Source organism: Saccopteryx leptura, chromosome 4 (genome assembly GCF_036850995.1).
Source record: "Saccopteryx leptura isolate mSacLep1 chromosome 4, mSacLep1_pri_phased_curated, whole genome shotgun sequence".
Taxonomy (NCBI): Eukaryota; Metazoa; Chordata; class Mammalia; order Chiroptera; family Emballonuridae; genus Saccopteryx; species Saccopteryx leptura.
Genome location: NC_089506.1, coordinates 170,389,581 through 170,402,086, shown reverse-complemented (window position 1 = coordinate 170,402,086; position 12,506 = coordinate 170,389,581). Strand labels below are relative to the sequence as shown.

Sequence of the window (12,506 nt, the reverse complement as noted above, 5' to 3'; positions counted from 1 at the left end):
ATATTTTGGATAAAATTAAGTAAGCCTAGGGGCCTACTTGTATTTTTCATTTCTCTAGCATCCTAGCTAGATAATAAACTGTATTATTCGTCTTACTTACTTCTATGGTGCTTTCCCGTGGATGCCCCGCCCAAAGCCTGGCGATAGCAGATAGCCTATTTATAGCTTTGCTCTGGAATGAGACAAAGCAAAGCTAGCTATGCCTGAAAGCAGCTGCTGCAGCTGAGTGCGGTTTGTTGCTGTAAATGGCCTGGTCTATTTTTCTTTGGTCCTGTCCACCCCGTGTTTAATAATGTCGTCGTCGTGTTCTAAAAAGCGAAAGACTGCGGATGAAAAACGACTGTTTCAGGATAAGTGGGAAAATTTATATTTTGTTACGCAAGTAGGCGACAAAATCAACTGTCTGATTTGTCTGCAATGCATCTCTGTGCCCAAGGAGTACAACGTGCGTAGACATTATGACACGCTGCATGGACAACAGTTTGCTGCACTGACTGGCACAATTCGCAAGGAAAAAGTCCGTCACTTGAAGGCATCGTTCGCCAACCAAAGAAACTTTTTTAAACGTGTTAACACAGCAAGCGAAGATTCCGTGAAGGTAAGCTTTGTTGTTAGCGAGATGATAGCAAAGGCGTCACGACCATTCACTGAAGGCCAGTTTGTAAAGGAATGTATGATAAAGGCGTGTGAAATTATTTGTCCCGAGAAAAAGATGCTCTTCGAAGGTATAAGTTTGTCTGCAAACACAGTTGCCAGCAGGATCACGGAGTCAGCCGACGATGTACAACAGCAACTGATTGCAGCTGCGAAGAATTTTGAAGCGTATTCCATTGCACTGGACGAGTCCACTGGTGTAACAGATACCACGTATTGTGCCGTATTCATCCGAGGGGTCGACGCAAACTTCAACGTCTTTGAAGAGTTATTGGACATGCTACCGATGACAGGAATGACGAACGGTCAGGATATTTTTCAAGAACTGGAAGCTTGTATTGACAGATGTGGACTACCATGGGACAAACTCGTTTCAGTGGCCACAGATGGTGCTCCAGCAATGTGTTCACAGAAGGCTGGTGTTGTCGGATTGAAAGACAAACGGAATCGGCTCAGTTTGAGCGGACCTTTTGCAGCCATACACTGCATTTTGCACCAGGAAGCACTCTGTGCCAAAAATATACAACTGAAGGAAGTCATGGATGTTGTTGTGAAGACAGTAAACTTCATACGTGCAAGGGGTCTCAACCACAGGCAGTTTGTGTCATTTCTAGCCGATTTAGAGGCGGAGTACGGAGAGTTGCTGTATCATACTGAAGTCAGATGGTTGAGTCGTGGCAAAGTGCTGCAGAGATTTTTTGCTCTGAGGCAGGAAATAGCATTGTTCATGGCAATGAAAGACAGAGACGTTCCTGAGCTGTGTGAGCCAACATTTCTATCGGATCTAGCTTTTCTGACAGATGTCACACAACACCTCAATGCACTGAATTCAGAACTGCAGGGCTCAAAGCAGTTGATTACTGTGATGTTTGACCGCATCAAGTCGTTCAGATGCAAGCTCACCTTGTGGGCAGCTGACAGGTGGCAACATGGCTCATTTCTCTGCTCTAAAGTCGTTAGGTGTGTCGATTTACAACGCCTGAAAGACTATGCAGATATGTTGACCAGATTACGAGATGATTTTGAACATCGCTTTCAGGAATTCACGGCTCTGGAACCGCATTTTGCACTTTTTGCCACTCCATTCACAGTTGATGTGCAGAGCGTTCCAGAAGAAGTCCAGATGGAACTACTGGACTTGCAGTGTGACACTATTCTAAAACAGAAGTACGCTGATGTTGGCGTTCCAGATTTCTACAAATCCGTTCCGAGAGAAAAGTTTCCAATATTAGTCTGCAGAGCTGCTAGAATTCTGGCGGTTTGGCAGTACATACGTTTGTGAACAATTCTTCTCTACAATGAAGATCAACAAAACAGCATTGCGATCGAGACTGACTGACGAACATCTGAAAGCAACTTTGCGACTTGCGACTACACACAACTTCCGGCCTAACTTCGACAGTCTGGTGTCTGCCAAACGCACTCAGCTGAGTGGACAGAAACCTTCTTAAGGGCTTAGCTTAGTTAACAGCAGTTGTGATGCAAACTACAGTTTCTGGTCGTTTTGTGACACTGAGTAAACTGCATGTACGATTGTGCTTGTTGTACTGATTTTTTGTTTTCAACTGCAGTGAGGAAAGTGTTGCGTAACAGTTGCCTTTTGTAGACCTAGTGCGGCCCACCGAACAGCTGTGATCTTGCTCTGCGGCCCACATGCTGAATGAGTTTGAGACCCCTGGTGTAGAGAGTAAGTTATGTTAAGTGATAGCGCAGGAAATGAAAACGAGCCAGTCTCCTTCCCCTTTGCCTGACCTTGAAGGTAAATACACTTCATAAACCAGTGTGTTTCTTTACATTCTCTATTATGTATATATGTATTTGTTATTTATAAAGTACATTTGCTTATTTAAAAGCATATAAAACAAATTCGTGTGGTTTTTAGGGGCTGGAACAGATTAATTACATTCCCATTAATTGAAATGAGAGAAATTTGATTTGACACACTAGTAAACTGAGTCATGAGCTCAGCCATAAAATGAATTAAAGTTTATTAAACTCATGTGTCAAGGTACCACTTTATATGTTCAGCGCTTTATTCTTCCACCACTGGACAAAAAGGACTAAAGTCTACTCAGAAGACAGTCTGTGTGGACAGTTACAAAGGCAACTGATTCCTGTACTGCATCCCCTTCTCCAGAGCACCCTTGACCAACACTACACAGTTAATGCAAGCACCTTGTTAATGTTAGTTCCTTTTATTTATTTATTTTTTTGTGACAGAGAGAACGAGAGGGACAGATGGGGACAGACAGACAGGAAGGGAGAGATGAGAAGCATCAATTCTTCGTTGTGGCACTTTAGTTGTTCATTGACTACTTTCTCATATGTGCCTTGATTGGGGGCGCTACAGAAGAGCGAGTGACCGCTTGCTCAAGCCAGTGACCCCACACTCAAGCTGGTAAACCCATACTTCAGCCAGATGAGCCCACGCTCAAGCCAGTGACCTCAGGGTTTCAAACCTGGATCATCTGCGTCCCAGTCCGATGCGCTATCCACTGCACCACCGTCTGGTCAGGCAAGGTTAGTTCCTCTTAAATTTTGTTTTCAATCTGCTACCATAGCTAGATCATCTCCTCTGCTAAACACAGAAGAGCCAAGACAAATGGAATATCTTAAACTGGTTATTTCATTAACCTAGGAACCCAGATTAAATATTATGTACATGTCTCAAGATAACAAGACTTCCATACTTTATTATAGTTTCTTTTATACGTCTTTATACTTTATGTTAAACTCTGAGCAACTAAGCTTATGGAAGCCAGCCCCTCAAGTCCACTTCCATGCATGAGAGGTAGCTTTACTATTTTCCCTAGCTATACACACACACACACACACACACACACACACTACTATTTCAATAGTAAATGTTGTTTGTCACAAGGCAACTAGCATCATCAATGGTGATTCAGGACAAATATATAGCTATCATGTGAAGTGACTATGGCTGTGTGCTCTCGGTTATGTCCCTGTTAAAAAGCAGTGCACTTCAGTATGGCTAGAGTTGCAAAGTATCAGCAAAGGAAGGACCAGACTGCCAAATACTGAACTTTAAAGTGAGAAATTTTACTTCAGATTTACTGGATTGCTTGGCAACCATACTCAGGAAATACAACTTTATCCAGTTAGAAAACACTTGATAATGGCCATGTAATATTAAGACTCTGCTTGAGCTAGGCAATATTCCCATTTCTAGACTAGTATGTCAAACAGCACTCGAAACTGATTTATCTTCTATAATTTCTTCCTTCGCTCTTTTTGTCCATTAACTATACCTATCTTCTCCAGGGCACTTTTGTTCTAAAATAATAACCTCTCAATTTTTTTTTGAAACTGCAATCCAAAACTCTACTTTGAGAGCATGGACAAAGTCTTTCTTGGCCATCTTCAATCTGCCATCCTTAGGACACAGGAGTACAAATTTCAAGACTAACTCAATCCTAGGGAAAAGGATGCTGAGAAAGCCCATCATAATCTCACTTTTAGAATTTTTGGCAACTATACAAATGCACTTTAAAGTCTTAAGACAGAATACAAAATGGGGAACTCTAGCTTGGCTTTACCAAGCTATCAGGAACAAGTTTATCAAAGCTGTTGTTATACTAACACCTGTTTACTTACACACAGGTACTGAAAGGATATTGATACCTTCAGACAAAATAAGTTTGACTTGCTTATCATTAATCTAAAGTTTACAGCAATACATGACTCCTTCCCCAGGCTAAAAAATAATCCAAGTCAAAATTACTAGGTAACACTTATTTTTCTTCAATCAGAAAAATAGTAATGAATCTGATCATGTAACTCTGATTAATATGCAAAGAAAATACTTCCTCAGAGAATAAATGAGACAATAGATGTCAATCAAAACAAAATCTCAAAAAAAAATCTCTGAGCAGGCAGAGGGAAGTCCAATGGTACAAAAAATATAAAAAGCCAAGAGACGGTATCAGTAATAAGAAAAATAACTTGGCTAACTTTTATAACTGACTTTGTTCCTTACTGTTAACTACTGGAGATAAAAAAAAAAAGTTAAATGAGAGAATAAATAATGAAATGTTTTTAATACACACATGCACTCAGACTTGAACATTTCTAAAGACCACCATAATATGTTGTTTTATAGAAGAATTTAATCCCTGTGGAAGGACGCTATTTACTTAGATTGGAGTCCTTTCTATTTGATATTACAGTAGTCCCCACTTACCTACGGAAATGCATTCTAAGACCCCCGAGGATGCCTGAAACCACGGATAGTACCTAACCCTATATGCACTATACTTTTTCCCATATATTTTTTCACTTAAAGGAAGCACTTTACAGCTTCTCTTTGGCATATCCAAGTTGAGAGCATCTCTACTCTTGTGCTTTTGGGCCATTATTCACTAAAATAAGGGTCACTTGAATACAAGCACTGTGATACTGTGACAGTTGACCTGACAGCCCAGGAGGCTAAGTGACTACCAGGCAAGCAGTGTCCACAGCATGGATTCACTGCACAAAGGGATGACGACGCAAGTCCCTGGCTGGAGGCAGCAGGACAGCATGAGATTGTATCACGCAACTCAGGACAGCACACAATTTAAAACTTATGGGTTACTTCTAGAATTTTCCATTTTTTTATTTTCAGACCACAGTTGCTTGTGGGCAACTAAAACCACAGAAAGCAAAACCGTGGATAAGGGAGGACTACTGAACAAATTACTAAAAGACAAAGTACCAACCCAATCTTTTAGCATAGAATTTATTTTGCTAAATTTTGCTATGTATCTTCATCATCTGTACTGATAGTTACTAGAAAAATAAGGATATTCAAAGCTCAAAGCAGCAAGCAGTGACTACAGATTCTCTGACAGCAGAGACTTGCCTTTACATGAGCGTGAATATCAAATTTAATTTGCAAACATTTTCAATCAAATTTCACCCATGCTCATAAAAGTTTTATTAGGTACCCAGACATCTTCAAATGCTCATTTCTCAAGAGAGCATCACTATTTGAAACCCTAAACCCATTCACTTGCAATTTCTTAATAAAAACTTGTGAAAGCATGTAAACCATACCCCTAATCTTCTGGATTACAACGGGTAAGTATAAAAACAAATGATTTAACATCTTATGAATCATTACAGTTATATATCAAAGCACCTACATTATTTTTAAAAATAAAAGATTCACAGTGCACTGAACCTTGGAACACACAAGGCTGAAACATAGATCATTTTAAAAGTGGATTAAAAGACCTATTTCTCTCTCAAACACATAAACATAATGAAGCCAACAAAACTACTCTTCTCATCTGGCTTAAAAAGCAGCACACAGAAGTAAATTATTGCATATTCAGCGCACTTCCTTATCACTTGTTTTCTTCAAACCATGCGAAATTTCTCAATGGAGAAATTCAGTCTTGTGCTCATCATGGCCTTTCTCAAGGAAACCTGAGCACTGAGAAGCTAAAACACAGGTTTGAGGGAACAAGGAGAGCAGGTGTACATAAAGCAGATACATCCAACTTACACATTTTCTGCATAGTTCAGTCACATCACACACATAAACTTTACTCACATCTTTTTAACTTTTTTTATCTCAAGACAACTAAAAGCGGCAAGTTATCAAAACCCCACCCCACACTACCCTCACTTTGTTCCCCAGTGCATTACGTGAAGCAGCACAGCAGCAGCAACACTGAACTATGGTTAACTCAGCGAAACTGAAAAGAGCTTGTTGGTTCTTAAAAGGCTCAACACTATTAGAAGACACACTTCTGACAACGAACGCTAATCTCTTTCGCTTTAGTATTGAGAGCTGAAAAATCCAACTCTAGGCACCAGAAAGACTGGCCATAGTATATACTCACTTAAAAAGAAAAAAACATAAAAAATCACTAAAAATTAAATGGTTTCCAGATGATAGTAAACGAGTGAAAATGATTTACCTGTCAGGCAAACAAAATTTTCACTCCCTAAACAATTTTACAATCTGGAATGCTGGGACCAACTATAAATATGGCTCAAGGAGACCCAAGCAAAGCAGCTGTACTTCTGGAAAGAAGAATAAGAACTTCCTAACACAATCATATAAAATGCATTCTTTTAAAAGTCACAAAAGGAGTCACAAATTTGTCACATTAAAAGATGCAGGATTATAAATAACCTAATTCTAAACACAACTGCAATTGTGAATTCTCCTGCTTAGCACCAAGAGGGTGACACTTTCATCAATAAATAGAATTTCTCCTTTAAAATCAAGCCATGTAAAAGCTAAAAGCAAAGTAATAACAAGTGAATTCCTTAAAATAGCATTTCTTTTGGAAGTCCCATGGGTTAAAAAGAACCCCTATTAAATAGGCTATCTACACAGAATAAAGATTTCTACAATAAAATTTACAAGCAGAGATATTTTGTGGATACCACATGTAAAAAAATGATTTTTAAAACCCACATGACAGATGCACACACACGCATATGCTCACATCACCCCCACCCCCACAAAGGAAGCACCTTCAACTGAGGTCAGAAGCAGCCCAAACTCTAAAGCCCACTTAAAGCCCTGGTGATTGTCCTCAATTATAGCTGAAATCCTTCTTAAAATGGGCACTGCCATCCTTATTTGGATTTAAGCATCCTGAAAGAGCAAAATGCATTCCTAGGAGTGAGGTATGCAGGTTACTTTCAAGTTCCGATCCCCCCCTACAGAGATGTGTTACTTGTACTTGGGTAAACTGCACCCCTCCATTCTAGCTTCATCATCCAGGGGTTTCAGCATGCTAATAAAAGCAAATCAGTCTCTGCTACTACTGCAAATTGGAACCGAATATAACATCAGTTTCCACAGATGAACACTGAGATGCAATGTAAAATCTAATAATGTCAATATTCCATTCATATTTACACAACCGTAACATAGACTATGTCTTCACAAGAACAGAATCATTGTATAGCAAACACTAAAGAGCTGGCGGCAGGATGGTGAGGAGGTGGAGACATAGCGAGGCGGCTGCGCGCCAGGCTCCATGCGCTCTGCAGCCCTCTCTCCAGCAGTCGCACAGGCCCTGCCTGCCTGCAGCACACGCAGGATTAGAGCAGCAACTCCCCACCACCCAACTCAGTCCCTCTAGGGGCTGAGGACTTTGTCCTTTAATGAAGTGCTAGGAGTTCATTTTGAATATGAACATTATATAGCAGATGCTGGCTCTAAATATGACCTTTCAACAAAACTTCAAGCAGAGGAGAATTAGAAATCCTAAGTAGGTAGAAGCAAAGAAAATATGTGAAATGCCACCAAAGAAGTTGACCTGCAATCTTGACTTCTGTGACATTTCAGCTCTTGCGTTCACTTAATAAATTATGTAGTTTCTTTTAAAATTTCAATATAAGGAAACATTATTGCAATCACTAAAATGGGTAGAGTAGACAGCATTTCCATTAACTTGATAACTCAAACATTATTTTCTTGATCAGAATATAAAAACCACAATCACAGGGAAAAAAAGTGCCCTCATAAAAAGCGACTTAAATTCATTAGCCAAACACTGAAAAGGTACATCTGTATAAAAGTTATAAAACTGCATTTACAGTCCAAACTCATGTTTCTTTCTACTCTCTCTTCTCCACAATCTCTTCAGAAATATCACTGCCTCCCTGCATTTCTTTAAAACACCTGAGAAAGGTAAGGCTCAGAGAGACACCCACTCAAATGCAACAGGTCTCTGCTCTTGGAACTTCCACACACATCTGCTGCTATCAAAGGTCCAAGATTTTCATTATAGCATTATGGTCAAACTTGAAACTCAAAAAGGCTCTGGATGAAAAGGGGAATTTGCAATGTCCGTTGCATGCCACAGTCTGTCCCTCAGCATGTTCTAGCAACTGGTCTTCACCAGAGCAAGGTAAATCATATGCAGCATCTGTGTAAGAAACAAAAGAAATAAGTTCAGTAACTGCGTAAGAAATAAAACATTGCCCTTCACCTTTTGTCATACAAGAATTCATCAGGTACAGCATATTTTTATCTCCCACAATCTTAATCTAAACTAAATTGAACCACCAAGATATTTTCCTTTCCCTAAACTCAACTGAATTTCTAATCTGTTATTCCTTATCTCCACACAAACATTTAATCTAGCATTTGAAGACCCTTAATATTCACTTGTTTTTAAATATGGGCACACCTTTGCTTACCTCCAGTTTTTATATTCTGTGTCAAAATAATGGGAGCTTCTTGACAGAAATCAAAATATAAGCTTATAAGGTTAAAAGTACAATGTATGATTTGTGAAGATTCCAATTCTAGAAAAATAAAGTTGAAGCTTTATTTGGAGCTTACCCATCTTCAGGGAATGTATCAACCTAAAGAAAAGTAATTGTTCAAAACCACAGTGCAACAAAGCACCAACTTAACCAAGGTTCTTTTTGTATGAAGTAGAGAAGGAGTCTGACTAGGAAAGTTGTATTTGGAATAGACACCAAGAAGCTGAAGCAAAAAGTCTGAAACGAGGTTTCCCAGGACAAAGCTTTCTTTTATACTTCCTTCTCAAGATAACTCAAAATTTTATATATCTAATATTATGTCCAACTAAGCAAAAAAGTATATAGTGTGCCCTTTTTTAATGTTCCCAAATATAGACTTTTTAAAGCTTTTGTGAGATAATGTTTCTGAACTTACATACTTTAAACCATCAGCCTATCTCACCCCTACCAGCCAAGGTGGCCAGAAAAATCCTAAGAGAATTTCTACCCCCGTAACTTACCTATACCAAATTAATGGTAGTTCCTGCTTCCTCACGTCTAACCGTAACTTTCCACATTATGGTTAAAACATCTCTTCCAAAATAACTTTTATCTTGCTTAAATCATAGATAGTACTCCAAAAAATGATTATAATGCTTTTCATTTCTTAGACTTTTTATATGAAAGCCTTACATTAGATAGTGAATAAATGCATATCTAACTGCACAGGGAATTTCATAAAGTTCAAAATAGCACCTAAGGAAAAAGTCTACTGTACCTCCAAATTAAATCAGTATTACCAAAGAGCTTTCTATATTCAACAGCATTACTTTCCAATCAGATTACACCAACTCTGAGGATGGAAAAGTTCCAAATGTCATTTTACTAACAGCTACCCTTAGTAAAACCTTAAAAAGTGAATCACTATCACCCAAAGGGGGAATGCTCCTCCTTCTGAACCAGTGCACCCTCACGTATATTCTATACACACACAGAATGAGGTCTCCTTACTTTCACAATACTTGGTTCTACTACCTCCGCTTTAACCCTTAAGCAATTATTTATCTGCAATATTCACCCACAGCACTACGGCTTGACATTTAGAAAATAAAAAGCACATTGAAAGGGCAAATAATCTCACCCTGACCATTTAAATAAATGCATTTTAGCCAATTGTATATAAAAGAGAACTTGACCACACACATGAACTCTCTCCAGACATGCAACCCTTTCTGCTTATCTGTTGTAGTTTACCTCACACTACAGTAAAATCAAGATAAGGCCAAAACCTAATCCCATGAGGCAGATTTTAAAAAGAAAATGACTTGCCTGTTTCAAAATGATCCTGAAGTTTTCGTGGATGAAGCTTTTTTTCACATTTCTATAAACAAACATACAAAATATACTATTTCTAGTTACTTTACTTATTATCAATGAGGCAATACCTACTTTTAAAATGCAATACTGTGAACATATTTCTTTTTCAATAAATACAAATCTATACCATCAATTTTAATGACCACATGGTAGTTTATTACACAGATCTATAATACTGCATTTAATTTTATCTTCTTGGATATTTACATATTTTCCAGATTTTCATTATTAAAGAGTAATAAGGTGAATATTCTTTAAATTTCTCTCCTATGGAACCAAGACAAGAAGTTTTTCAGACTTTCTATATAGCCATACTACTCTCTAGAAGGTTCTACCAGTTAGTAATTTTTAAGTGTTGTCATTACACTAAAACAATACACAAGTAAGTATCTCTTCATCTTTGCCAATCTGACAAGAAAAATAGTAATATACTGCTCACAAAAATTAGGGGTATTTCAAAATGAATATGAAGCAATAAAATATTCCCTAATTTTTGTGAGTAGTATAGTAAACGGCAAGTAATCTAACAGTAAACTGATTGTTAACATGTCTTTGCTAGTGAACTCAGTAAGCCCCAAGTTAGGGACAGCACGTAATTCAGGTAAAATATTTTGCTAAAAATTTAAAATTACTATTATTACCCACTGTCAAAGAAAGAAAAAGAGACGAGGCTACAATAAAACAATTCAACATACAAATAACAGGGCTCTCAGAAAAGATAAGGCCATTAGTTATGAATTGCTTTCAGAAGCAGAGACTAAAAGAATGGAAGTCAACTCCCTTGAATGCTCACAGTATTTGTCTTCGGGCCTAATTTAATTAGAAAATGCTGGCTGAATTTAATTTTTAATTTTTTAAATTCTAGCAACTTGAAGAAAAAAATATTGTAATATTCTTTCAAACTTTGAACTTCATTAAAATAATATAGACTATTAATAAAAATATAGACTGAATAGCCAAGGACTGGATCTAGATAGCAGGGTTGATTACACAGTTTTCATAGTACTAAAAATTAATTTAAGTAACTGTTTACATAAAAAAAAGCAAGCATTAGATGTACAATTAAATCAATGCTACAAACCTGTAATTGAAAGTAGCTGAAAAAATTTTTCGTGGCAAACTGCAGTTGCATGCCATAAAAATTCTATCAATTGATTTGCCTTGACAATGCCTTTACCCCACTCTTAAAGGCGGGGAACACTCTGCTAAGCATGAGAAGAGTAATCCTTACCATCAAGAAATTCTGCTGCTTGGCTGGCTGGCTGTGGATCCCATTTGTTCTTTTCTTTTGATTAGGTGAGTCTTGATACTGTTTTCTGCCATTTCCCCTCATATTTTGATTCTGTTTTTGCAATGAAAATAAAATGTTAAACCAGTAAAATGGCCTGACCTGTGGTGGCGCAGTGGATAAAGCGTTGACCTGGAAATGCTGAGGTCGCCAGTTCGAAACCCTGGGCTTGCCTGGTCAAGGCACATATGGGAGTTGATGCTTCCTGCTCCTCCCCCATCTCTCTCTCCCCTCTCTCTCTCTCTCTCTCTCTGTCTCTCTCTCTCCTCTCTAAAATGAATAAATAAAATTTAAAAAAAATTAAAAAAAAAACAAAAAAAAACCTATAGTAAAATGTAACAACAGGACCAAAGACTATATCGCCGATGAAATCTGATAAGCTGGGCTGAATCAAGAGTTTAGCAAAGCACACCCCAAAATCTTCCTAAAACACTGGGGAACCATACCTGATCAGTACTTTTTCTTATAGAAGATAGTTTTTCACAAAGCAAGGTCCCTAGGAATCTTTCCACACCTCTTGCCTTGTGCCACATTTGCTTCCAGATTTTGTTTCCAAGGCATGAGTTAAAAGACGATGGGATGGGGAAAGGAATGAGTTTGAAAAACTTATGTGACTGTCAAAGAAAAGCTCTCTGGGAGGAAATGCTGAGGTAGAGTGGCCACAGACAGCTCTTAAGAGTGTGAAATATGCAGCAGATGTGATCAACTGTTAGCCTATAATCTGCTTTAAATGATTAATAAGTAGCATTTTAAAATTAATATTCTCATTTTATAAAATAAATAAGACTGTGATGATTTAAAAATTTGGCTCATTATCTCTAAGTTTAGACCTAAAACCTAAACAATCATAGAGGTAGAAAGGTAGAAAGGTAGAAAGGAAGGGGAAGAAGGAAGGAAGGGGAAGGAGGAAGAGGGAGGGGGGAGAGAGAGAGACAGAGAGAGGGAGAGGAGAGAGGGGGAAAGA

At 38.1% G+C, this 12,506-nt stretch overlaps 2 protein-coding genes across 2 annotated transcripts in view; one reads left to right on the top strand and one right to left on the bottom strand.

Moving 5' to 3' along the window:
• The first annotated feature begins 292 nt into the window (after positions 1-292).
• LOC136404279 (general transcription factor II-I repeat domain-containing protein 2-like) lies at positions 293-1,936 on the top strand. Its single transcript, XM_066383643.1, has one exon. It carries the CDS (start codon positions 293-295, stop codon positions 1,934-1,936), a length of 1,644 nt encoding a protein of 547 aa, XP_066239740.1.
• The window catches only part of DCP2 (decapping mRNA 2), a 60,403-nt gene continuing 49,547 nt past the window's right edge, over positions 1,651-12,506 (bottom strand). Inside the window, exons 9-11 of the mRNA XM_066382022.1 lie at positions 11,486-11,596; positions 10,207-10,258; positions 1,651-8,555 (exon numbers count right to left, since the gene is read on the bottom strand). Coding sequence (XP_066238119.1) covers positions 8,392-8,555; positions 10,207-10,258; positions 11,486-11,596 — 327 coding nt within the window. The 3' untranslated portion in view covers positions 1,651-8,391. The remainder of the gene's footprint in view (positions 8,556-10,206; positions 10,259-11,485; positions 11,597-12,506) is intronic.

Bases quoted from the DNA above. Each gene is read 5' to 3' on its own strand.
- LOC136404279 (XM_066383643.1), top strand. From the start codon at position 293: ATGTCGTCGTCGTGTTCTAAAAAGCGAAAGACTGCGGATGAAAAACGA.